Source organism: Uloborus diversus, chromosome 4, assembly GCF_026930045.1.
Source record: "Uloborus diversus isolate 005 chromosome 4, Udiv.v.3.1, whole genome shotgun sequence".
In the NCBI taxonomy this organism is placed as follows: domain Eukaryota; kingdom Metazoa; phylum Arthropoda; class Arachnida; order Araneae; family Uloboridae; genus Uloborus; species Uloborus diversus.
The window spans coordinates 84858666-84885881 of record NC_072734.1 but is presented as its reverse complement, the minus strand read 5'-3'; the positions used below and the strand labels follow the sequence as shown (position 1 = coordinate 84885881).

General features: G+C 33.1%; 1 protein-coding gene across 2 annotated transcripts in view; it reads right to left on the bottom strand.

The window, feature by feature from the left end:
- LOC129221425 (COP9 signalosome complex subunit 3-like) overlaps positions 1–27216 on the bottom strand; it is a 69739-nt gene that overhangs the window by 6698 nt on the left and 35825 nt on the right. For both annotated transcript variants that reach the window (XM_054855909.1, XM_054855910.1), the window contains exons 10-14: positions 18595–18696; positions 18190–18261; positions 10362–10448; positions 4890–5003; positions 4361–4441 (exon numbers count right to left, since the gene is read on the bottom strand). In XM_054855909.1, coding sequence (XP_054711884.1) covers positions 4361–4441; positions 4890–5003; positions 10362–10448; positions 18190–18261; positions 18595–18696 — 456 coding nt within the window. The remainder of the gene's footprint in view (positions 1–4360; positions 4442–4889; positions 5004–10361; positions 10449–18189; positions 18262–18594; positions 18697–27216) is intronic.

The window sequence follows — 27216 nt, the reverse complement described above, 5'->3', positions numbered from 1 at the left end:
TTACCAAAAATTATGCTCCTTATTCTTATGCAGGGGCGGACTGGCTAACTTTAGCCCAGTCGGCAAAAGCATTTTCGGGCCCACCACTGTAAACTAAGAAATTTAAATTGTGTCGGATCCTCGAATTTTTCTAAACGGAGGAAAGACGTGAAGCAGCCACCCTTGCCTGTTTTCTCAATTTTCTATGTCAAGTTTTAATTAAAAAAAAACACAGAAGTAGGTTGAATTTATAAAGTGTAAGATAAGAAAAATACTGAGAACTATTTTAAATGCTATTTAATAAGTATTTATAGCTATGAAGGAAAGATGAGCTTCTATGGTTGCAACACAGGAAAGAGGGGGGGGGGGGATTGTAAGCTTTGTGTGGGGAATAAATTTAAGGAAATGGTGATGCTTCAAGGACTTTCTGAAAAATTTTCATAGCCTTTTTCTTAAAAAACGCAATTTCAGTCAACCTTTAGTAATATTAATAAATTAGGGAGAATTCTTGGGCTCTCTCTTTAAATTTTTCGACATGAAAGCTTGAAAAACACAATTACAGACTTGAGGGAAGTCTTGCTGTCACCAAAAGTAAACATAAGTCTCAGGATTCTCTCTTCAAAAAATGTTTCAAATTTGGTGTAAGGTTATTGAAAATGGAGCTTTCAGGGTCCTTCCCGTCCAATAATTTTTTTAAAATTGGAGTTTTAAAAATGTAACTTTTAGGCTAGCATGGAGACGCAATAACTGGAGAGGAAAAGGGAAGATTTGAGGATATCCCATAAAGTTTTGTGAAACTAGAATCTTAAAGATGTAATTTCAGGTCATATCGTGCAGTAACATTGGTGGACATGGGTTTGGGGACAAGGACACATTCTTTAAAATATTTGTAATTGAAAGGCGAAAAATGCATCCCAGGCTGTCCTGAATGACATTAGGAGAAAGATCACGATTTAGATGCTGTTTGTTATTAGAGATTTTTTTCACATTGCAGTTCTGAAAATGCAAATTTAGGCAAAATAAAAAAATTCACAGTTTAGCTATGGAAAATTTAAAATAATATTGTTTAAAAAAGTGGAAAAAGGAAAAAAAAAATCACTTAAATAAACAAAAATCCCACCCTTGATTTAAAATAATAATTTTCTTCAATTAAAATGCTTAAACACCCTTTTACTATAAACAATTCTTTGCAATTAAAAATATTTCACCAAATAAACAAAAAAACATTGAAGTATGTTAACAGTAGCTTTAAATATAATAATCCCTCAACTCTATAGTTTATCACCAAATGACTACTCAACAGTAACCCAGTTAAATAGCGAGTGAAGCGAACTTCAACTGATAAGCGGTTCGATCTTTTGAACGAAAATGTTTAAATGATACTGCACGATTTGTGCTTTCAGCAAAGGATAAAAATCATCCACTGATCTTTTGTGCATATCCTGTTGTGATTTATCTGGGTGGAGATAAAATCTGCCTCTTTTAGATATTCCACCATCTTTTCCTCTAATATTGTACAGATTAGCTTGGTAATCCTAAACGTCTTCTTGCCAATAGCGTCAAGACTCAGATGATTTTAGTCAAGATCACATGCTGCTACGTATGTTACTTTCAGGTTCAACTACGATGAAAGGAAGACATGTTTCACATGAGCCTAGCAAGAAACCTGATTTCTTCCAACACTTCACTATAAAATATCTCAAGCAAATTGAGATGGCTGCTTTAAGAAATGAAAGCTTTATATTCTCTTGCCTTCTCTTGCCTCCTCCTATTATCCTTTCTCAATTAATACATCAAAGTAGGAAATTTTCATGTCAAAAAGCAGAGTTGAATTTCATATTGTCCTTTGGGCAACGGATAAAATATTCATTTCAGTTCTTGCTTAACAATGGGCTAAAATTTACATAATAAAGTAATAAAAACTGCTAAAAATCAGATAAAGTAACTTTTTTAGGCTAAGTTTTTTAGAAATAAATTATAGCATATGTTACTTCCTGAAAATGTAGCTTTCTATAGTGAAAAATTGGTTAAAATAGGTCAAGTAGTTTTGGAGCCTATTCAATACAAAAAAAACTTTCATCTTTATAATAGTAGTATAGATAACTTGAGAAAAATAAAAAACTCATACTTATTAAGTCAATTCTTCGTTCAATAAACATGTGAATCAATCAGTTTTGTCATTTTTTGACCTATTATTAATTTTGAACTTAAAAAAAAGTGGAGGGGCAAACTCCCTTCATATTACATTTCAATACTTCTTCAGCTGGAGGCTCTAATTGGGGGTTTCAATTCATTTCCTCTTTAAGGATGTATCAAGTTGGCTGTTTGATTAAAGTGCTTGAGAACAGGGAGAGAAGCTTTGCTCATTTCAGGCAGTTTTTTAATATTCAAAGAATTCATATGTGCAGAGGCGTGAATAGAAATTTTATGGGCTCGTCAAAAATGACTTTTACTGGGTCCATTCCATATTGACCCATACGTCCCTACATATATTTTACCTCTCATTTAAAAAATCTTAATCCCCCTTCAGGCTCAAAACTCGGGGCCAACAGGTATCCCTTCTCCCCCCTCTGTGCATGCCCCCCCCCCCCCGCCCATTTATAGCAGAGTTGAGGACACTTTGTTTTATGCTACATGCCCTTTCAATTTTTGTAAACAGACGTACAAATATGTTTTTAACGCACTTTTTTCGTCCCAGGCCCTTTTTTAGGCTGCCCCTGACCCCAATTTCTCTGGCCCTTTCCAGTTTCCTCAATGTGGGAGCCATGGCCCCCAGGGCTCTAAAAACTAGAGAGGCAGTTGATAAGAGAGGAAAGCATTTGCACATATGGATTTCGGCTCTTTACTTTGGTCCCTGCTTAGAATGGACCAAAAAAGGAAAAAAAAAAAAAAAAACCTGTTTCTAAAACCTTTTTTCACATAGAGTAATCAAATTACATGTTTTTTTTTCTTTAAAAAACGTTAGGTCTGAATTTAAATGTATTGAGTTCAATAAACAAATGGCTTGAAATGGCCCACTCGGCGGTTGGCACAGTCAGGGATCCCCGACTAGCCGCCCTGGGCAGTCCACCCCTGTTCTTATGTCTTTGTCTCCTCTTTGTTCTGCTATATATGAGGCAGGGAGAAACAAAGGGATGCAAGTGGACTATTTTAAGTTTCAAGTAAAACACGTTGAAAGATCAGATCCTAGATAGGCTTTAATTGAAATTTTTTCCTAAATTATGTTATACAGCAGCACCAACCAGGGCTACTAGTACAATCTCTTGCCCCAAGACAGAGGAGAGGTTCACTTACCATTTGTACTGGTTATCTCCAAATTTTTAATTTTGCCACTTACATCCCTTTGCTTCTCACTACCTCATATGTGTTCTCTACTATTTTTCATTCTTTATTGCTTTCAAACTGTCGTTTGGCACAACATAGCATATTGAGGCTGTTGCACCATAAACATCAATAGAACAAATCAACCTAATTTTAAAATCCTGGAATTCGAAAAATTTTCCGTAAAAAAAGTTAAAAAAGAAAAACCTCAAATCATTAACAATGAAAAATACATAAATAAACAAAGTTATGTCAATAGTAAATGTTCAAATCGTTCACATAAACTATTACATGTTGAAAACATTTTTCTCAAAGATATGCGTCCTACAAAATGTTCGTGTTTTGCTGTAGGTGTACAGCAATCTGTTAACATCTGCTTTCAGTTTAAGAATATTTATTATTCTGTCATTGTTATATAATACAAAGCTCATTGAGAAAACATGCAAAGTTACTTTTAGTAAAAATAATTTTTTTTATTGACAAATCATATTTTCCCCAAATTTAGAAATAGAAAGTAAACTTTCTCAAAAATCTATGATGGTTGTCACTGATTTACACAACTTGATTTCGAAGAACTTTACGAATATTTACAAGTTGAACAAATATTTTATAGTTGTGAATTTTTTGAATTTTTGGCAAATCCCTTCTTTTTTTGTTTTGAAGATTTCAATAGCATAAATGTAGCCACATCAGTTAAGGGAAGGAGCCTATTGCCCTTCCTTTCTATCCATGCTTTTTACAAGGTGACCAACAAAAGATATTTTACTCAACTTAAAATTCTTCAATTAAATATAAAATAGTGTATAAATTTTTTTTTATTTTTGAAGCACAGTTAGTGCATACAGGTTTTTTGGGAGAGTAAGCAATCCTGTTTCTGCATTGCAAAACAAACTCCAAACCTTCCCTTGAAATTCCAAAACACAAGCAAGAAATAATTTTACGATATTTGTACTTTAATACCATTGTTTTTAACATTTATATCAAATTGATGTAGTTAAATAAACATTAATTTGCAATAAAATAACAATTTTATTCAATGGCAGTCGATCTTAATAGCCACCTTTTGAATGTATTTTGGATTTATTGTAATTTCTTGATCCATTTGCTTCAACTTCTCATCTAACAGAATGCATTTTTTCATCTAAAAATAAAAAAATCAGACTTTAATACAATATTCTTAATATTTTGAGACCTAAAACTTAAAAAAAAAAAGTATACTAGTGTTGGCATTTGAGCTCCAAAAAATCACCAAATTAACAATACTACTACTCCATGGATACTTTTTATCAGTTAGAATATTGAATTAATCATTGCATTATGCAAAATAATCACATTGTTAATTGAGTGAACTTACCACAGTAATTAGACACAGAAGAAATATCTTTTTGAAATTTTTTGTGTGGATTTAAAGGTTTTGTTGACTGTACGCAGAACTACAGTTGGGGTTAAAATGACATTTACATAAACAATAACATTGAAACATTTGCAAATAAATGTATCCGGTTTAGCTAACATCTCCAAAAAAACTTAAAAATTAGCATATAAAATCTTCATTCAGATTTAGAAAGTTGAAAAAATATATTATATACCTCATCTTCCAGTTGTTGAAACATTACAGGAGAGTTATACTTTTCAGGGTTATCGAGAAATACTACCATACCATCTTTCTGATTAATGGATGCAAATATTTGACCATCTTCAATCTAAAAGGAAAATATAAATATTAAGAAACATTTTAAAATTTTCAATTTTCTTCAATGCCAACTCATGTTAGTGCTTAAAAACTAAGTGGTATAACCAAACATATTCAAATGTTGGACAGTCAGTTGTAAATATTATTTGCCTAGCATTATTTACTCAGTAAAAACAAACAATATCAATACAAAGTCACTGGAAACAACAATTTAGATTGCAGACTCAAAATATCTATGGGTTTCAATCATTTGTTCTTCTTCTCAAACTCACCCATAAATTTCTGGAACAACAAATAATTCTTTTTTTTTTTTTAATTTTTTTTCATTAAATCTGAAACCAATCGAACTTGAAAGTAAAGAATTGTCATAGGAAATACTTATTTCAAACAACACAATATTTAAAGTTAAAGAACAAATAAATTGATTTTTTAAAAATTCTAAAGATTATTTCTATAAGCTTGGTTTACACTAAAAAACATGAAATGAATAAAGTATATGATTTCTTAACTACAGTACTAAAAAATTGCAGTTAATCTTAATATTGTTTTAATTAGGTTTATTCTAAATCAACTAATAAATTTTAAATTAAAAAATTAAGAGAAATAGGTGGTATATGGCTTTGTGGAAATAGCTTTTACTATAATGCTTATATTTCTTTTCTTCTCAAATTTTAATTTAAACTTTATTAGCTGCTTTAGAATTAACCTAAATATAACAATAATTAGATTAACTTCATTTTTTTTGTACTAGTCAAGAAATCATATACTTGTTTAATTTCATATTTTTTAGTGTAAACCAAGCATATAGAAATAGTCTTGAGAATTTAAAAAAAAAAAAAAAAAACTCTTTGTATTTTATTTTTAAATTGTTTCATTATGAAATTTATTTACTATGACTATGATGTAAAACTATTTGAAAGTAAAAAAAAAATAAATAAAAAAGACTTTTGTTTTAATATAAATGTATTGCACATAAATAAGAAATCGCTTGAATTTGCCATTAATCTGCTCTAAATATTGAAAGTTAGTATAAATGAATTTTAAAAATAATTTTGAACAAGTATAGCGAACGATGAAAAAAGGTTTTAAAAACGCTTTAGACTGATGACTTGATATGAATCAAAGAAAGTTCAAAAACTAGCAGTATTGGAAAAGTTTAAAATGGCCAAAATCCAAGCATATGCTTGCTCAAATTCAGTCCTGAAAAGAAATTCGTTACATTTATTGGCAAAACAACTTTATACTTACTATTATTTTTCATTGTTTTTAGCAACAATTAAAAAGTGGAGGGTGGGGGACAGGTTTCACGACAAAGAAAGTAACTTAAGAAATAGTCTTTAAAATACAGTTGAATGCAACATTAATAATGCAAAAAAGATTATAGTTTGCTATATTCTAATTAAATTTACTTTCTTTCTGATTTGTTTGACAACTACTGTACAAATTTGTTTATAATTATAGTAGTGTAGCTTAAAACATTATCTGCACTAGCCATTTTGTAAATGAGAACATATTTAAAGTCAGAGTTGAAGCTTCTGCTGTCTCCTGACAGCTATTTTTGAGTACCTCTTTGATCCATGGGTGCAAGTTTGGATGTGTTCAAGACGGAAAATATTTTGAGTCCCCCTTCTTATGCATGGGTGCATAACAAAAATTCTACGCATAAATGTAGTTGATTTTAACTATACCAGTTTAGGAATTTGGGCTTCATTTGAATTGTAAGCTTTTGACTGTTCTGTCAATATGAACCCAATTTTAAGTGTAGAATTTAAGCCTTTTTCTTTTTTTTTTGTCTGTGCTTGTATCTCTTTGCCACTTTCTTCATGGCATAATTCCGAAAACGTAACTGTAGACAACCACCAATAATAGAGAGGGGGGTTCTGGGGACTCTCCCTCGGATTTTTTTAAAATTAAAATAACAAAAACGCAATGGTAATCCATTTTGGTAACGTGTTTGTGGAAAGGATGGGTTCAGGCACTCTTTTACACTAATGTTTTCAAACTGGGAGTTCCAAAATCGCAATATTAGACAACCTTCAAAAACATTAGAGATAGAGGGGTTAGGGGACTCCCCAGAATTTTTTTTGAAATGAAAGGATTGAAAACAAAATAGTACGCCATTTTTCATAACGTTCAAATGTTTTTTGAATGCATTATCGAAAAGATGGAATTCAAGAACTCTTCTTCGGCAGTATTTCAAAAATTGAAGTTCTCGAAACGCAATTTTAGACGATGTTGGATGATGTTCGGGCTCTCTGTCATTATTTTTTTGCTGATAGTAAACATTTTTACATTAAAAAAATAAATCTTTGGACATAAATCTGTCATATTTATAACATAAATCAGTTCTGATTGGAACACTCTATGTAGGGTAGCACGAACAAACCAGAAAAGAAGTAAAGGTGGGGGAAGGGTAAGGGTTTCCCCTAAGTTCACCACAAATGCCCTAAATTAGCATTTTGAAGGCTAAAGTTTAATTTTTTGCAAGGAACAGTAGCTCCTTTACTTATATACATGACCAATGACAGTCTAAAGTTTTGAGACTTGAATTTCGGAAACTTTTTGGAAGAAGTTTACGACTCTCTTCCTTCTTAAGTCATCCAAAGATAGCCAAGAACAGAGTTCTTACAACATCAGAAACGGAAGTTTTTTCCGGTGTGGCGGCAGAATCCCTGCTTCCCCTTGTGTTCACCCCAGACAATATAAGTTTATATTTTAGATTTTGTTTTAAGAGCAACACCCCTCTCTCCTTCCACATCAGCAAAGAAAACCAAAAGTTTGAAAACTTCAATTTTGAAAGGGTTTTGAGAGAGAGAACCCTCAATATCTTAACTCTCAACTCACCCAAATATAGTCAAAATAACATTTCAATACTTCAGCAAGTAGATATTTTCGACGGCAGAGCCTCTCGATTTCTTTCCTGAAAGTTTGACTTAAATTTGTGGTTTTGCAACTCCAGTTTCATTAAAAAAAAATTGTCATTAGCTGCCCCCATCCCTACCCATTTCCACCTTTTCATCACCACAGACAGCAATACAGCTTTAGGAATTTAATTTTTAAAATTTATTGAGAGAAAGCCTTCCAATTCACCTGTAAAAACTTTTCTGGTGTTCCCGTTTCGGAATTTCGCCTAAAGAGTCCCCCCCCCCTCCCTGCATAAAATTTTCAAAAAAAAAAAAAGTTGTCAAAGACAGCCTAAAAGTTTAAAGACATCTGTTACAAACATTTTTCAGGAGAGGGTCCCTAATATCCTCTCCTTTAAGTCATCTAAGTATAGCCTGAACTAATTTTGAATACAGTAAAACCTGTGAAGTTGACCATCCTTGTAAGTTGACTACCTGTCTAAGTTAACCGCTTTTTTCAGGCACGAAATTAACCCTTATCATATAAATCAACCTCTGTAAGTTGACCACCTGTTTAAGTTGACCACTAAAGCAGTGCACCGCAAGTAGTTAACTTACACAAGTTTCACTACTTCACCTACAAAAAATTTTCCCAATTAGAATACCCAAAACCCTCTCATAAATTCACATAAGACTGTGTAAATTAATGCTTTTAAGACTCCAATTTCTGAGTTTTTCAAAGCCCCCCCCCCCACCTCCCTTTTACATCATTAAAGTCAGCCTTATTTTTGACTTAAAGAGTTTGCAGAGGAGAAATCTCAAACCACACCTAGCTTCAAAAATGGCCTATGACAGCGTTTTTAGATTTTTTATTCTGAAGCCCTCAATTCCCCACTCCCCTTTGCGTTTAGATTATCAAGGATATAAACGTTTTAAGACGTGGTTAAGATTGTGGGGGCTTGCTCCCTTTGCAAGAGCTGCGTTTTTTCATGAGCACGCAATGCCCAATGCGGTTATTTTTGAGCAATCACGATTGCTTATTGTTCTCACTTGACAGTCCTTGATGTTCCGGTTCCTTTTTCAGCTTGGACCAGGCCTGCAGCACCACCGTCCACCGGAGGCGGCGCGGCTGGTCCTGAGCACTGTCCCCCGGAATCCACTTTTGCTGGGCGGTGGCGTCCATGTCCTACACACGCATGCTCATACACAGTCGCCTACGCGCGCACGCCTTTACACACATACACACGCCTACGTGCACACTCGTAAGCCTACACACACACGCACACAACTATATACACGTAAGCACCCAGGAGGAGGGACATGCTTGGGCCTGGGAGCCATTTCTAGAAACAATAACTCTAACCAGTAGAGTCTTGTCGCAACTCGTGATTGCGGAAAACATAATTTGAATTCAAAGTTTCGGAATTCAAATTACAGTTAATTTTTCTTTTGTTTCTTTTCTCTCTCAACCTCCCCTCCACCCTGATTTTCATTCTAGCATGTGTTAGATTGAAAGGCATTAGAATTCGGTGATTCATCAAGTTTTGGTCGATATTTGCAGGAAGATGTCAAAAATACAAAAACACAGATGTTTCAAACCAGCTTTTGATTTTCCCAATTCATTCCAGAGAATTCCGATTTTTAACAAATATTCAAAATGCCTGATAGTTCACATTTTTTTCCAGGTATGAGGACACTTTTTGCTCCTGCCGCGTATAGGCATTACGTTAGCGAAAACAATCACTCTCAATCAGTGATTTAGATTCAACTTTAGACACTATTTTTGTTTATGTGTGTAAAGTTCAGAAAAAGAAACCCCGCAAATGAATTAAGAAAAAGCAAAAGGATGATGGAAAATAGTGAGAAAAAAGACTAATCTTTTAAATAGAGACAAAAAGAGATTAGTTCAAAAAATCTGCGAGAATAGCATTCAACTCCAGTCTGCGATGCAGTGAGTTGGCAGTCACAGATCTACCTAACCAAAGTTGCTCCAAAAGCATGTGGCAAACAAAACAAGCCCATGGCGGAAAATCGAGGTAAATTCATATTGATGGAACGGTATAATGATTAAAGCATGTTTTCAAACACCCATTTTTTTCCCTTTTTTTTTTTAAAGTAAAAACCGAAAGAAAGTCACCGAATTTCTTACCGTCCCGTCCTCCGTCTCGGAAAATTTCGTCAAGACGGAAATCCGTCCTGAGATGGAAGGTCTTGCACCCACGCTTTGATCTAGGTATCTCTTTGATTAATTTACTGAAGGAGGCCTAGCTCTGTTCACTTTAGTGAACCCTATGAGGCACAATGGTTTCATCTAAGTTCACCTAGATTTTTTTTTTCATTTAAGTGACACAGTAGTCTGACACTGGAATCACTGAATTATTTTGCTCTCATCTCTGTAATTTTATGTTCTGTGCTTCTTACGGTTTATAGAGGCATTCCCAAGTTTTAGCTTTATTTAGCTGTTTTGTCTAAAGAAGTCTAAAAAGAAATTATCAAGTGACTAAGAAGAAAAATATATACTTTACCATTTTTAATACATAAAACTCAGCTTCTGCAGGACCAGAAAGTTGAACCCTGCTAGCCATATCACTTAATGACAAGGTAAGAAATGTCTAAAAGAAAAGAATAAAGAAATAAATAATAGCATACAATGAAATTAGACACTAGAAAAAAAACCCCCCTCAGAATTCACTTTTAATTGCATTAAATATAACAAGGATCATAAAATTTTGCAAAGTGCAACAGTAAGCAAATGAGCAGCTGACATTTTTCATTTGTGGTACAAATGCCAAAAGTATAGTAAAGGTGCAGTTTAATAGTTCACACTGAAGTAAATATTAAAAGAAGAGTCACTTAGGAAGTACAAGTTGTCTGTTTTTTTTTTGAATCTGGTTAGTTTTTTCCAGATGAAATATACAGCAAACAAAACACACACACACATTTGAAACTATACGTTTATTACCCACTATGCCACTCTAAATCCTTTCCTATTAGTGATGGGCATAATCGAGTTTTCATAATCGAATCACTCTAGTATTCAGGATCACTCGAGAACTCGATATTTACGAGTTCTCGATTATCACAACTCGAGTACTCGATTAGCGTATCTCGAGTTCTCGATTACCACATCTCAGGATCTCGGTTATCTTTCCGAGTTCTCAAGCGATGGACTACTCAAGTTCTCGATTATCACTTCCCGACTACTCGAGCGATCAACTGCTCGAGTTCTCGCTTTGTGAACTTCTCAAGATGTCGAGTTCTCGAGATGTCAGTCACTTGAGCGATCAACTGCTTGAGTTTTCACTTTAGTAACTTCTTGAATGTCTATCACTTGAGCAGTGCATTTCTGGATCAATTTGATAATCAAATAAACCTCTCAATAATTGTCTTCTGAAGTGATTCAGTTGCAGTGGTAGATCCGTCATTCAGGGGGTCAGAGGGCTAATTTTGAAAGGTTAATGTTTTTACATATGAATGGGCATGGTTTTTGTTGTTTTCCAAAAAAATTTGCATTGAGCCATATGAGCCGCTCAGAAGCCAATGCGGTTAAGTCCAAAACGCAAAAATTGAGAAAATTAATGTTTTTTGATACATTAATTTTTAAAATTCTTGGTTTATTAATTCAATTAGAAAAGTGTATAAAATCTTTTTTCGAAATGTAAACTCTGCAAAAAAACAAGATATGTACAGGATGTGAAAATAAAAACGTAAGTATTTATTGAAATAATGACAGCATCTTAAAAATTTTAGGACTTATACCTTTTTGCAGATGAAAAATATAAGAAATTTATTTAAAAATAATAAAATAACATTTATTGTCATAAGTTTTATGTTTATTCATAATAACAAAAACCATCTTCTTACAAGTTATTTAAATGTAAATCTTGATCTCCATGTGTTGTCCTTAATGTCCTGTAAAAGTAGTGTTTAATTGGAGGTATATACTTTACTGAACATATGATGTCTTTTTTGTTTCTCTTGAAATTGTTCTGAATATAGGTTGAGTTATATTTTTTAAATTTACTGGCCTACCTTTTTTTTTATTTATTTATTTAAAATCAATTACATGAAAGGTATCATCCTCGTCAAAATTATGTTTGAACTTAATGCTGCTTGGGTTCCAATTTTATGCATCTCATATTAAGCCAATTGACTGTTAATCCACTTGTTGATTTTTTTTCTGTTGATAACAGCTTCTTCCAATGGTCTTGTGAAAAGAAATTCTCATGGATTCTTTTCGACAACTCTGAAAGGGTTCTTCCTTTTACTATTTTGTATTATATGATACCAGTCATTAGGGTTATAAATATACAGAATTTTTTTGCATAAGCTTCTATAACTGCAAAATCAGCATCATTGGGCAAATAACTGTGCCACTTAATAAAAATTTAAGCTCAATTGATTCAGCCTTTATGTCTTCACTCTGAACTAATTTCATTAAACTTAACACAGTTTTTATATTTCGATTCTGTCCTGAACATGAATCTGAATACATTATAATTTTTTGAAAACCCTTTGCGTACAATTTAATGTGTTTAGATAAACACGATGACACTTCTTATGAACCCCGCGATGCTTGGGTTATAGGCCAAACATACATGTAGCCCCCGTTAGTCTTGAAATCATGGCAACCAAGATTGTATACTAATAAGTTTCTCTTGTAATAAACCACTGATGTGGATAGTTTCGGAAATGGTAATGCTTTTTCGAAATCAAAACTGAACATGCATATTTCGTCTGAAGCTCTTAGTCGATCATTAGCCATACTATTACGGGCAATTTCTGCATCTCGCAAGTGTTCGTCATGTTCAACTTCAGCTGCATTTTTTTCTTCATCTGTTGTAGATTGCTTTTTTATTACCAAATAATCGGATGTTGCACAAGTATCTTTTGAAGGTTGCTTAAAATGTAAGTTAAATTTTGTCGAAAATATATGGTAATAAAACTTTACCTTTACTGATACAATTTGCTCTTCATTACATTGTTCGACATACAGGTTATACATTTTTGCAATAGAAAAATCTGAATTCAAGTATCTGCCACTGGGATTATGACTTCTTGTATAATGAATTTCTTGTTTTTCAGTGTTGCCAACAAATATCGAAAGAAGAAGAATAATTTAATTTTTATTTGAAAGTTTATGTAAAAAAATATTAATAAAAGGTGGACTTATTCACAATGGCTTCTGAAATTATTATACAACATGTTCAGAAGCTATTAAAAAAAGGGCTGTCTAACCTAGAAAAAAATTACCAAAGAGTAAATCCTTTAATAACTAAGAAGATTAACATTTATTTTATCAAAATTTCCAAAAATCAGAAAATATCCAAAAATGGACTTAACCGCATTGGCTTCTGAGTGGCTCATATATCCTTTGACCTTTCCCAAAGAAAAATTTGGAATCATGGGCTGCAGTGAGGAGCCCACAGGGGAAGTGTTTTTTTTCTTGGGGTGGGGGGGGGGGAGGGCGCATACCGCATCTTTGAAATTCTTAATGGATGTTAGTCTTTTTTAGAGAGTATACTTTTAGTACATTTATAGGTGCATTAGCACATTTGAGAAATAGATACCGCTGTGATCTAAATGGTGTTATGATCAAATAAATGCCTCTCGAATGTTTCATTCAAATAGTGTTATAATTGAATGTGTGCTGTCGAATGCTTGATTATTGAATGATTCTTTGGAATGATTTGGTAGTCTAATGATATGTTTTGAGAGAAAGGCTTTAATGAGTGAACACATGGACGGGTGTGTGGATGACATGGGTTGTGTGTCCCGGTGGTAGAAGTAAAGGTTGGGGATGCTAATAAGGTTCTAACTTCAGAGGTATTAAAACTAAAATTAAATTTCATGTAAAAAGGGTGAATACTTTAGCTGAAAACATGAGGGGACCTTTTCCCCTTTACGTCCACTTTGGACCACACCATTGGGTAATGAACCCCAAAACAAGTGTTTGTAATAAATTTGATATTTGTGCTGTGAAAGTTGGGTATTTCCTGTTACTTCTCGGTACAAACGTGTTTATTAATTTCTTAATGAAACAAGTGGTTTACGTCTCGTGTAATTTATCCGTAGGGGGTTACAAAGAAGGGGGGTGGGGTTATGACGCAAACTGCAGGATTGTAGTTTTTCAGAGATTTTGTTTCTTTTGGGGGTATTGCAATTGGGGGAGAGCTTCATAGGTGGTTCACCATCGCACTTGAGAGGGATGGATTTGGAATTGTTTAAAAATCGAATGATTGCTTCTTGCGTATGTTATTTGAATGGGGTTACAACTGAATGTTGAATTTTCGATTATTGAGAGATTCCTTGCTAATCGAACGATATATTTTTGAACAAAAATCTTTAAGGAATTATTAAATAAGCAGATAAAGGGACAAGTTGTGTGCTTTGGTGGGGGCTGTTGCAGCCTGATCGGTAACTTCGGACTTGTGATCGGAGGGTCCCGGGTTTGATCTTCACTGGTCGAAGATCCACCGTCTTCATTAATGGTGACTGGGGATCGTTAAATACGCTCATGGTCAAAGTTCTACAAGTGAAACGATACTCTGGGGGTGCTGGGCCAGGGACTGCTCGGTTTCTGGTCCGATTCAAAAATTAAAACTGTCTTCAGGGTCCCATGCAACTGGTTCAGCCACAAATTGTGGCAGGTACGGGGAGCTCTGGAGTGCAAGTGAAAAGTGTGTGCTCTGGTGGTCGTGTAAATAAAAGGTAGAGAAATGCTTTACCACCATATTGTTTTGAGCTTGACAGTTAAAAGACCAAATATACATTCTTTCATTAAAAAGTGGGGGTAATGATAATATCGGCGGGTCCTTGGGCGACACTAACAGGTTTGAACTTTAAAGTTGTTTTCTTTCTTAAATGTATTTCAACTAAAAAAGGGAAAACTTTATCAAAAAATCTGAGGGCACACCATCATCCTACGGCCCCCCTCAACTGCATCACAGAGAAATGGAACAAACCTCTAGAGTGGTTTACTTTTCGAGTGATTCATTTGCAGAGGCGCTCGCGAGGGGGGAGACGGTATGGCACAAACCAGGTAATGGAAATTTTTGAGTCTTAGCTCTTTTTGGGACTTTCGTTCTTGGAAAGGGGGAGGTTATTGTCGCAAGAGGGATGCCATTGCTTACAGGGACGAACGGACACCCCTGTCATTATTTATGCTATTAGAATAGAAAAATTGCTTCTCAGTTGCTTTTTTTGATTGGGGATTCCCAGATAGTACACTTTGTTGAGTAAACACATAAATCAGTTAATACTGTGACAATTATGCTGAAACATCTATGTAACGTTTAAATGCAACGTGTTTATAATGCAAGGGTACCCATCCTCCTAAAGGCGTGACACCCAGCCCTCAAATGCGAGGGAGAATCCCCAGAATGAGAGCCTCCTAAAGAAAGACCAAAAACCCTCTCAAGTTACTCCCCTCCTCATCAAAACTTTAATAGCCAGTCTACGCCATGGACTGCGCCCCCCCTCCTTCTTGTGGGCATCCCTGTAACATATTGCTTGTTGTTGAATGTTCATTATCGAGCGATTTTTTTGGATGATTAAAAAATCAAATAAAATCTGCTTATTATATTATGCATTCCTGCAGATGCATAATATGAAAAGCCAGCAGATATTTCAATATCTGCATTTCTGCGGAATATGATATTATTAGAAGTTACGCACACGAAAATAAATGACAAGCACACAAGAATAGTTCCAAATTTCATGCGTATAGAATTAAATAAATTAAACAATAATAATCTGCATTTCATGTAATTTTAATTAAAAAAGTTTGCCAAAGACTGAAAGCTAAAATTAATGTGCTCAGAAACGTTACAACTTTCATCTCCTGCTCTACATTTTCCCGAAGTCAGTATATGAAAGAGAAAAATAAAAAAGAGCGAATCAAGAAAGGAACAAAATAATCAGCCACCTTATAAAAAGTTACACGCGTACTTCTAATGCGCTGGGACAACCAATCCTCAAGACAACACAGAGAGAAATATTTTACCCTCCCTCCTCACATATTAGTCATCTGACTAATATAATTCAAATTCAATTTCTCTCAACAACAGCAAAAAAAGAACAGAATAAATGAGTCCATTTTCGCAGAGCCAAAAGCACTGATTTCCCAATTTGTTTACATTATTAACTTCTTACTTCGGCACTCAAAGTCATGCGAAGAGTCATGTGATAACTGAGAATCATTTATTCGAACATACAACTGTTCGAATGAATCATTCAAAATGTAAAATAAATTCCAGACATCGACCCGATTCACAAAAAGACTGAGGTGCATCACCTCAAATGCTATACGGAGCGTCCCCTGAGCGCAGTTGACAGGCGCCGATTGCCAGTTTAACTAACCGCTGCGCATAATCCTACGAAATTTAAACTAATTCGATTCCAAGCCGAGTCTTCCAAAGGCTGGGCCCATAGTTTCTCATAAGCTAACGTGGCCTCTCGTCGAACCTGCTTCCCCCTAAGGATTGAAAACCCCAAATGAAATCTAAAATCTGTTAAATTGACCCCCTAAAACAGGCTTAATCTATTATTAATCAATAATTACTCAATGCAAATTTTATAGGAAAACAACAAAAACTAGGCCCACTTGAATGCAAAACCTAGAATTTTTCAAGGAAGGGGGCGAGGGCAATTGCTCCCCGTAAATTGAACTTTAACTGGCTACATATGTGCCATGACCACTCAGGCCAATTATTTCAAATTTTACAATAGAGGAGAAGCATGCAATGCATATTATACCCTGATAACAGCAAAAACTTCATGAATGTAAGAATTTCTAAAAGCGACGAGGGGTCCTTTCTTGACCCCTCAAATGACAGGCTTAATGGCTTCACCCCCCCCCCTCGTTCAAAAACAACTTGAAAACTCAACTGTTACATATAAGCCTTAGGTGGTTCAAAAAAACTTTTTTTCAGCTAGAGTACAGGACACACCTTAATATTTTTAAACTTGTTTGAATAGCAATATACTGGAGGAATTTTAGATTCCTATTTCAACTATTAGTAAGTCTAAAAAAATTAGAGGGTGTTCTGTTATCCTGGAGAAACTTTTTTTTTTGCTACAAAGCATCCGTCTAGGAAAAGAGCACTCCCCTTGCCAAAAAAATGAAACAAAAAAATCCTTTTGAAAAAACCGCCCCTAAACAATTCAATAGCCTAGGCTGTGTCACGCTATTTTTTTTTTTTTTGCCGAAACCCCTATGAAAGTCAACCAGAAAATGAATGAACTAGTCGAGAACTCAATTCAAACTTCTCGAGATCAAGAAGTCAATCGCTTGATTTCGAAAGATCTCGATTGTCAATCGCTCGAGTTCTCGATTTCAAAAGATCTCGATTATCAATCACTCAAGTGATTGACTTCAAAAGATCTAGATTATCAATCACTCGATTAATCAGAAGCACTCGATTCCCGAGATCTCGACTATCAAAAGATCTCGATTATGCCCATCACTATTTCCTATGCACTATATTAGCTCATAACTAACTTGGGCACAAAGTTTCTATAGGAGACAAAATCAGATAACTAATCATCAAAATAATTGTGATATTGAAAGTTTGACCTTTTTTGTTGGGAAAAATTTAACAACCAACAAAAGTCTTTTGAAATACTTTTGTACAATTCAGATGTAACATCATTGCAAACTAAATCAAAAACTCTTTAAATAAAGGGACAACTGTTGGTGGTGATTTAGCACTTCATGATTGACTCCTTAGGTCACCAGACTTCACACCATGAGATTTCTTCCTGTGGAGATATATTAACGATACAAAATTTATATATGCTCCATACCTGCTAATATTGAGGAACTGAAAAACAGCTTAAATGCAGCAATTGCTTCTGTGACTGCGTACATGTTACAACATGTATGGCCAAGTTTGAGAATATGTGCAATATCATTCAGGCATCAGGAGGAGGGCACGTAAAACATCTTTAGAATGATTTAAGAGGGTGAAAAATTTCCTTTTTGCGTCATTTTCACTGTTAGAAATATGCATATTCGAAACTCCATCATTCTTATTTAATCATCCTGCATAACGCAATATGGCACAACATAATACATTCATTGCAATGATGTAAGGCATAAATTGAATATTTGTGCCATATATTTGTATATATCCGACCATTAAATGTTTTCAATTATATTCAGTGCAATAAATATGAAAACAAGCTTTAAGAATTACAAAGTAAGAAATAGCTTTGATGCTTTAGAAAAGTTTCCAACTATGTACCAACAGGTTAAAAGATTTTTATAAAATTAAATAATGATCAAACTTTTCTTTACAAATAAAAACATAAAACAACTCTCATATTGGACAGCAAAACATAGAAACTTACTTTGGTCAACCTCTGTATATTTTTCTTATACAAAAATGACATACATTGTTTCACTAAACCCCTATTGTTATCCTAAAAGAGAATAAAAGCAAAAGAATTAAAGCATGAATTTGTTGCAAATTTACTTTCATGAAAAGTCAACTTTCATGATTTTTGTAGATGTTGCATTATGGACAAGACTGATAGTTATTTTCTTAGCCAAATGTATTGTATTTATATTTATTCATTTTGTATGATTATAGCAATGAAAAACATACTAAAACCAAAGGTTAAGACATTAAGGCAAAAAAAAAAAAAAAAAAACTTCAATATTTAAAAACAGCACAGTTCTAAGAATATCATTAGATAATAATGAATTATATTCTAGTACTGTAAGGATAAAAATTTATAAAAATCAAAACTTACTCTAGCATAGATTTCACTATATTTATTTATCACAGCACTAACTTCATCAGGACTATTTGTGGCATATGCTATGGCTAAATCATGGTATGCTTGACTAAGAGGCTATGAAAGAAACAATATGTCTTACTTTCATTAAAATAATAAGCAATAATTCTGAAATACTTTTAGAACAACCAAGTTTAAGTACTTCATGAAAGCACACAAATTAGACGTGGGCCGAAAAATCATTTGTCTATACTACAAGTTAAACAAAGCAAAACCTTAGTTATGTATCAAGAAGCTAGATTGATCATTGGTGCATAGGTGAAATCTCCAATTATTTATTTGAAGAGAGAGAGAAAAATAAGAGTGTTCATAGCAAGCAGCTACACTTGTTTCTTCAGTCAGTTAAAAAAGCTGCAGCATCTGTCTCATGTACATTCAATTGTTTATGTAAAGCCTTTTAAAAAATGAAGGCTATAAAAAATCAATAAAAAAAAGGATCCTTTTACAAAACCAGCACTCAACAGAAATAAACATAAAAATAATTAGTATTTGATGAATTCCAGGAAAAAGGAGACATGACACTTGAATTTTAAAAATTAATATCCTGACACTTGCCGTATACCTCTTCGGAAATAGACGAGCTTCTTGAATCTTAACCTGTTTTACCCAAATAGTTTGATGATTTTTAGAAAATCAAGTGCAAAATCAAGTTTTCTCTTAGTGTTTTTACAGAGCAAAAAATCTCTTTTTCGTTACATGCTGTAACTTCAATAAACTTGTTAGCAGCATATGATATTTAGGTTAACTTTTATCTTTTGAATGTCTAGTTAAACCTTTTGGTAAGTAATTTAAAATTCCTTTTTTTTTTCAACCATAAAATAGGTCATTACTAAGGTGCAAGGGTGCTGATATGCAAAATTTTAAAGGGGGGCGGGCTCAGATATTTTCCCCATGGTTTAGCTGGATATTTTCCCCATGGAAACCGATTTCAGGACAGATAACAATCATTGAAATTTGATATTTTTAATAACTTAATCATTAATGACTGGGAAAGAAATGTTTTTATATTTTTAAAAAGAAAAAAAGTACTAAAAGCAAGGAAGGTCTAATTTCTAACAGGGGAGGGGAGCGGGCTCGAGTCCCCCTTGCCCCCCTGTATGGTAGCCCATGCTAAGGTGACAATTTGCTGCCCTTCCGTTACTAAAATACTACATCTCATTTAGTTCACCAAAATCCTATTGGCTATTGAAACTAACGTTTTTTTAAAATCCAAAGCAGAATTATGTCCCTTGTCAAGAAGGCATAGTTAGAATTTTAATATAGATTTAATTTATATGGTTTTTAATGGTAACGGAAAGGAACTAAAAATACAGTAACGGAAGAACATTTAACCTATAAGCTAGTACAGGGCAAAATTTTTGAATGCTAGCACAAAATAAACTATTATTTTAAGTTAGTAGCCACATTTAAAACATATATGAGTAATATTTGCACAAAAATTGTGTGTGCTTTTATTTAAAAATTTAACTTTCATTTAATTTTTTAAAAATTATTTAGTGATTTTATTTCTTTCATTGTAAGTGATGAAAATCATGAAAATTACACTTAAAAACTCCTAAGCATATGAAAATCATTCAAAAACATGGAGAAAAAATGATCCAAAAATATCTGTTCTCATCTTGGCACACAAAATATGGGCTATTTGAATCCTGTAACAAGTTATGTTATTGAATATAGTAAGTACTTCAACAAATTGAAGGAGATTTCACTTTAAAGTCAACAGACTCACTTTGAAAGTCAATAAATAATGATGAGAATGAAGATACAGCTGAATCGAAAACCCAAATCATAAGAATATGCCAAAGGATTCATTAACATTTAGACAAGATTTGCTAGTTGGATGGAGGGGAAAATTATTGAGTATTTAAAAAATTCAGAATTGTAACAGATGGCTCATGTATTAGATATCATTGTTTCAGACTGCTGTATTAGCCGAATAAATGTTTTTTAGTTGAAATTTAAAGTTTAATTGCTTTGGACTTCTTGTCTTTCCGTTACCCTTAACAAATACATAATTTATGTGCTTAATATATATATATATATATATATATATATATATATATATATATATATATATATATATATATATATATATATAAAATTAAGCAACAGAATTTCAAATATTAAACAAATTATAAATAATAAATGATGATAAAAAGGAAAAATGCAAACAGCTATTAAGTAGGAATAGATAAAGAGTGAATCCAGAGCTCATCAGCCATGGAGGATTCATTAATTATGGTCAAAAGACCAAAATTTTAACTATGAACTAGAAGAGAATGTTTAAGCTCCAGTACATGCAATATAGAGTAACAATGGGCAAAAGCACCACTTGCTAAACTAAAAACAATAAACTATTATTATTATTATTTTATATATATATATAAATACAGGGGCGGACTGCCTACCTTTGGCCCGGTCGGCAAAATCATTTTGGTCCACCATTGTGAATTCAAAAAAAAAAAAAAAAAAATGTATACTGCTTCTATATGAGCAAAACTACATTTTGGCCCTATTACCACCATACTTCAAAGTTTAAATAGTTATGTCAGGTTAGAGACACATATGAAACGATAAGAACTAAAACTGAAAAAAGGGTAAAAAAAGCAATACTTGGCCCTCAAAATACTTTAAGTTTTTAATCTGTATTTAAATTGCATACATATATAGTACAACAACACCATTCTACGGAAAAACGAACAATTTGTCAAAAGCATGACAGCTCATTAATTTTATAAAAATAATAATTTAAAAAGGTAATGAACAAAATTTTCGTGCTTAAGGAATCACAAACGTATATGAGATTTCTTAAGAAAAAAAAATTTTGTTCATGACATTTTATAATCATTGTTTTTTGATAAGATAGATGAGCTATCACGTGCGGGACAAAATTTCGGTTTTTTCGTGGAATGGTTCTAAAAGGCTGAACTGTAAAATTTGGGCATTGAAGTAAAAAAAATAATTTTCCTCAAGCACTGAGCAACCCAGATAGTTCTCCTGAACAGGAAGCTATACTGTCAATCACTTTATCATAGTCGTTATTAAATGATCGCTTGACATGAATTAGCATGTAGTCCACAAGAAGATCTTGTTCAATGTTTGAACATAAGTGATTTTTTTTCTTCAGTTAATTTATTCTGCAGATAAGAAGCGAATTCACTCGGCTTTTTAAGAATGGAATCAAAATTCTCTCCTTTTCTTTCAAGTTCTAAAATTACGGAGTGAATTTTCTTGGTGGCTGTCGAGTAGCTGTAGTAATTTGTTTCAAAACTAATTGACAATTTGCTGATTGTGGCTGAGAGCAGAGCAATGACTAATATGAGTTTTGAAACACCAAAACAAAGTAATATTGCAAATGTTTGAAATTTTCATCGAATATTCGAATAAATACATAGTTTTATGAAGTGAATGTTTTGGTGGAAAATAAGCACGCTGCATTATTTTCAGTTCGAGGAAAGTTGGGCAAAACCGTACCTTAAAGCTTTGAAGTGAAATTAAAAACATTTAGAGATATTACTAGGATAAAAAGTTAGTAGCTGTAGCAATTTGTTGATTGTGGCTGAGAGCAGATAAATGACTAACATGAGTTTTGAAACAGCAAAACAAACTAAAGGTTGCAAAAAAGCTTCGAAGTGAAATTAGAAACATTTAGAGATATTACTCCGATAAAACTAGTCAACATACTTTCTAACACATTTGAGAGGCAATAATCTGAGTTTTTAGAAGTCTTAGCGTATACGGTTATTTCACTATTGATTTTTTGTGAATCTTTGCAAATGACGATTTTGTAACATGGGTAGGGCAAAACCATCATTTTGCCAAATATAGGGCTATATTTGTGGCGGGCAGAAAAAGAGCAGTCACAGCAAATTTTGATTTTTTTTTTTTTTAAATCTATTGTACGTTAGCTTTCTTGTACAAGCTTGCATATTTGGTTTCCACTGAAAAAAAAAAAACACGTTTAACTCCAGCATTTTCCGATTATTAGTAATGAATTCAACACGCGTTTCTTCAACTGCCTCAAAAACTATTTTCTGCATACTGCCGTTAACCTGCCCGCGGCAGTATAAAGCACTTGATCTCCGGAAAAATACGCAAAATATGCAATTTAATAAATTTATTCAAAATCTTAGCTCTTCTTTGGGGGTGTTGACTTCATGATTATTTGTTTCCATTCATAAAACGTTAATTATCTCTTTACTTAAATGTTAATTACTCTTGAGGATGCAGCATTTCAACACTTCTTCAGCTGGGGTCACTGATTAGGGGTTTGAGTCTGGAGTGCCCCCCAGGTGGGGGATTATGGCACAAGTTGCGTCATCAAAAGGGTGGGGGGGGATTTTTTTTAGTTTTTAAATTTAAATTTATTTATTGATTTATTTTTAATTTAAATTATTATTTTTATTTTATTTTTATTCTGTTTATATTTTATTTCATTTATTTATTTAGTTTGTGTTTGTGTGTATGTCATTGGCCTAGCACAGAACTTTTCAAATAAAATAATAATATTTAAAAATAAATAAATAAATAAAAATATTTTTAAAAATAAATTAAATAAAAAGTATTTTTTAAAAAATACTAAAATAAAAAAGAGAGCTAAAAAATTTAAAAAAGGGGGGGCAGAAGAGTGTTAAAAAAAATTTGGGGGGGGGGAGGGAGAATTTGAGCCATTGAATCTGGGGGGAGGGGGTAGCACCCCTGGTTTCAGTTCATTTCCCTTTTTCGTATGTATCAAGTTCGCTGTTTGATGAAAATTGCTTGAGAATGGGGGGAGAAGTTCTGCTTATTTCAGGCAGTTTTTTGATATTCAAAGAATTCGCATGTACAGGGGGCGTGCACTGAAAGTTTGGTGCCTGTCACAAATGACATTTACGGGCCCCCCTTCATCTTGTTTACTCCTGCGTCCCTACATTTTCACTCCTCGTTTAAAAAATCTCGGGCCCTCTTCAGCCTCGGAACCGGGCCAACAAGTGTCCCCCCCCTGCGCGCCCCGTATCATGTATAAACACCAAAAAGGATGGCCCGCGCATTTAAAGCAGGGTCCGGAGCACTTTGTCTGATGGTGCAGGCCCCTTCAATGTTTGTTAATAGACGTACAAATATAAGTTTTTAATGCTCCTTTTTCCTCCCGGGCCCTTTTACAGGCCGCTTTCGACCCCAATTTCTCTGGCCCCTCCCGTTTCCACAATGTGGGAGCCACGGCCCCCACGGCTCTAAAAATTAGAGAGGAAGTTGATAAGAGAGGACAGCATTCGCACATGTGGACTTCAGCTATTTACTTTGGTCCTTACTTAGGATAAGGGGGGGGGGACCCTGTTTAAAAACGCTTTTTTTCACATAGAATAAACAAAATAAAGTTTTTTATAAAAAGTTATCACACTTTTAAAAATGTTAAAAGGGAACTTGAATATATTATGTTTAATAACAAAATTGCTTGAAGTGGCCCACTCGGCGGTCGGCCCAGTCGGGGATCCCCGACTAGCTGACCTGGCCAGTCCGTCCCTGTATATATATATATTTTAACTAGAGGTGGAGTTGTAATGATTGAACACTCCAGTATGTGCTCTAATTTTTATAGAATTTTCCCTTTTCTAGTTCAGCTGAACATTTGGGAAGAACATGATAGCATGAAAATCATGTCGCAAAAATGTCCTCCGGTTATTGTTTTTTAAATTTGATTAAAAAAAAAGTTATTAACAAAAAATCTTTATTTTGGCTTTTTTAGCAACTTACTATGATGTGTATAAAAGTCTATGCATCAGTTAAAAAATATATGTATTTTGATAAGCTCACAGACAGAAATGCATAGATTTTTTTTGTAAAATTGTCCTTCAGTTACCGCTGGAATTCACCATTTATAAGTCTATTTTAAAAAGTTTAAAAAGTATAGCTCAACAATAAGCAAATAATTGCAATTTTTGAATGCCCGAATGTCCAAACCCAAAGATCATATAAATAGGAACAACAGATGGAAAAAAAGGGGGCTACCTAGGGGGGTCAAATTTGTCTGGGTTACTTTTAAAAAAATAAAATTTAAAAAAAAATTGACGATTTGTTTATGTAAATCTTTTTACTACCTTTTATTTTCTGGTACAAGTCTAGGACTTCTCTCAAAAAATGATGATTCAATAGCGAAGCAAGCCTTAAAGGGGGTATTTTTTACAATCAAATAGAAAATAGTTATTAAAAAATATTTCATTTCATTGCAATTAATAGATTTTCAAGGACTCACATCAGGGTTGGCAAGGTTTTGGACACTACGGTAAAAACCACGGTAAAAACCCTGGTTTTTACCGTCCTGTCTAAAACCCTTGTGTCCAAAACTGTCCAAAAGTGTCCAAAACTCTATTTTTAGAAAAAATGTATTCTGTGAAAAAACATTAAAAATAAATAATAAAATGTTTTATATTGAACATTAATTCAATGAGAACATTCAACTTATTTATGCAGATGATTTTAATCTAGTTACATAGAAGTTGAATTATTTATTAAAATTTCAATTTGCATGCATGAGTTTATTTATTTTGATAATAGTAACCAAATTTCCCTATGTTTACGCATGTGTGCAAATGAAAGCAGGTTTGGCAAGGTTTTTACCATCCTGTTCAAACCCCTTGAGCCCGAAAGTGTCCAAAACTATTTTTGAGAAACTATATTTTGTGGGAAATATCAAAAACAGAACAAAATGTGTCGAAATTATTTTTTTGACTGTGAAATATATTCATTTAATGTGAACATTCAAGTATAATTATACTATATGTAACTTATTCATGCAGCTGATTTTAGTATAGTTAAGTAAAAATTAAATTTTTCATTGAAAATTTCAATTTGTATGCAGGAGTTTTTTTGCCTCCATAAACCAAATTTTTCGACATTTATGCAAGTGTGCAAAGGAAAGATTACAATTTTTTGTAGTTACAGAATGTATTATATTAAAAATATGAACTAAAAAAGGACTAGCACAGGTTCTATAACATAAGTGTAGTCATCAATTTCTTGTTCTTTAATCTATAATTTAAAAAATAAATTTTGTTAAAACATCATGTAAAACTTATTTGCAAAAACCATTTAAAAAAAAAGCTTTTTTTTTCTTTTTCCTAAATATTGCACATTTAATAACATTCCTTTGTGTTATAAATGGAACTGACATTAGTTGTCTTGGTAGTGTTGTGAATTTCCTTTGATAACTTTGCCAACTGTTACATAAGGATGTTTTTACGCAATAGCTATTAGCAATTTTTTTAAGTAAAATATTTTTTAAATGAACATTTTTGAGAAATTTTTTTATTAAATTCCATTAATTAAACCTGATTAATATCTATATTTATACATTGCGAATATTGCAGTAAATACAAGTTGATTAGATTACACCCCTTTAACTTTAGCATAGTTTTGGACAGTTTAAGACAGTTTCAGACACTTTTGGACAGTTTTAGACAGTTTTGGACGGTAAAAACCACCTGTCCTGTCCTAAACCGGTTTTGGACAGTCTAAAACCCAACCCTGACTCACATATGTTACTGATAAATGCTAAAACTGATAAGAAAGATATATCTAGGTTACATATACAACTTTTCAATAATGAAGTCGGTGGTTTCCAATATGAGGGGTTCCCTACCCAGGGTGGCACTGAATAATTTTCAGCTGGGCATACAGCTGTTACAACCATATCATTGAAAAAATACACAAAAAGACCCCTATCAATGAATTGATTGGCATCAGCAATACATCATTGCTACAACTTTCCGGTTTGAATGCTCACACTAATAACAGATATTTTCTATGACACACGGTTTTAGGAAATTTGCGCTCAAAAGTAAGCCCGCTCATTTCATTATCATTTCACTTATGTGGCGTTTTAAACATCTGCTTTTCGGTAATAAAATTAATACCTATATTATTTTATGTAATAATAAATTAATATCTTTTGGTGCATAAAAATTATTTTATAGAAAATATGGTTTTGTTTTTGTGAATGAATTAATAAATTATAACTTCAGGCTTGTGTTAATGAAGTGGATTATTTGAAAATTGAAAGGAAAGGGGGGGGGGCAAAACAATTTCTTATTGGGAAAGAAAGGGTATAAAAGTTTGGAAATCACTGCATTAAATGCATGGTTGGTAAACAAAATTAGAAAAACAAATTAAAGAGCATTCAATGACTTTTAAAGGGGCAATATGGGTCCTGGGAAAAGTTCATTTTCCCAGGACCCCTATTCCCCCTAGTAACACTAGTTGAAAGTGAAATAATAAAATAGAAAATGTCAAATATGTTGCAGTTCACATATAAGTTTCAGCATCAGACAAAATCTTTTACACTACACTATAAAAGCTTTAAAATTAATTTTTAATAGTAGGCAGTGAACATCTGACTAATTACCGCTAACCTAAAATAACAATAAAAGTGCAATATTTAAAAATTAAAGACTAATGTAATACCATCAATAATTTAAAAATGATTGAAATGATCTGATCTGAATCACTGAATCTGATCTCATTTGATCTGAAGTCATTTCCAAATTTTGCTATGATTGCACTATTTAGAAACATGAGTTATTCTCCCAGTCCTTGTTCGCT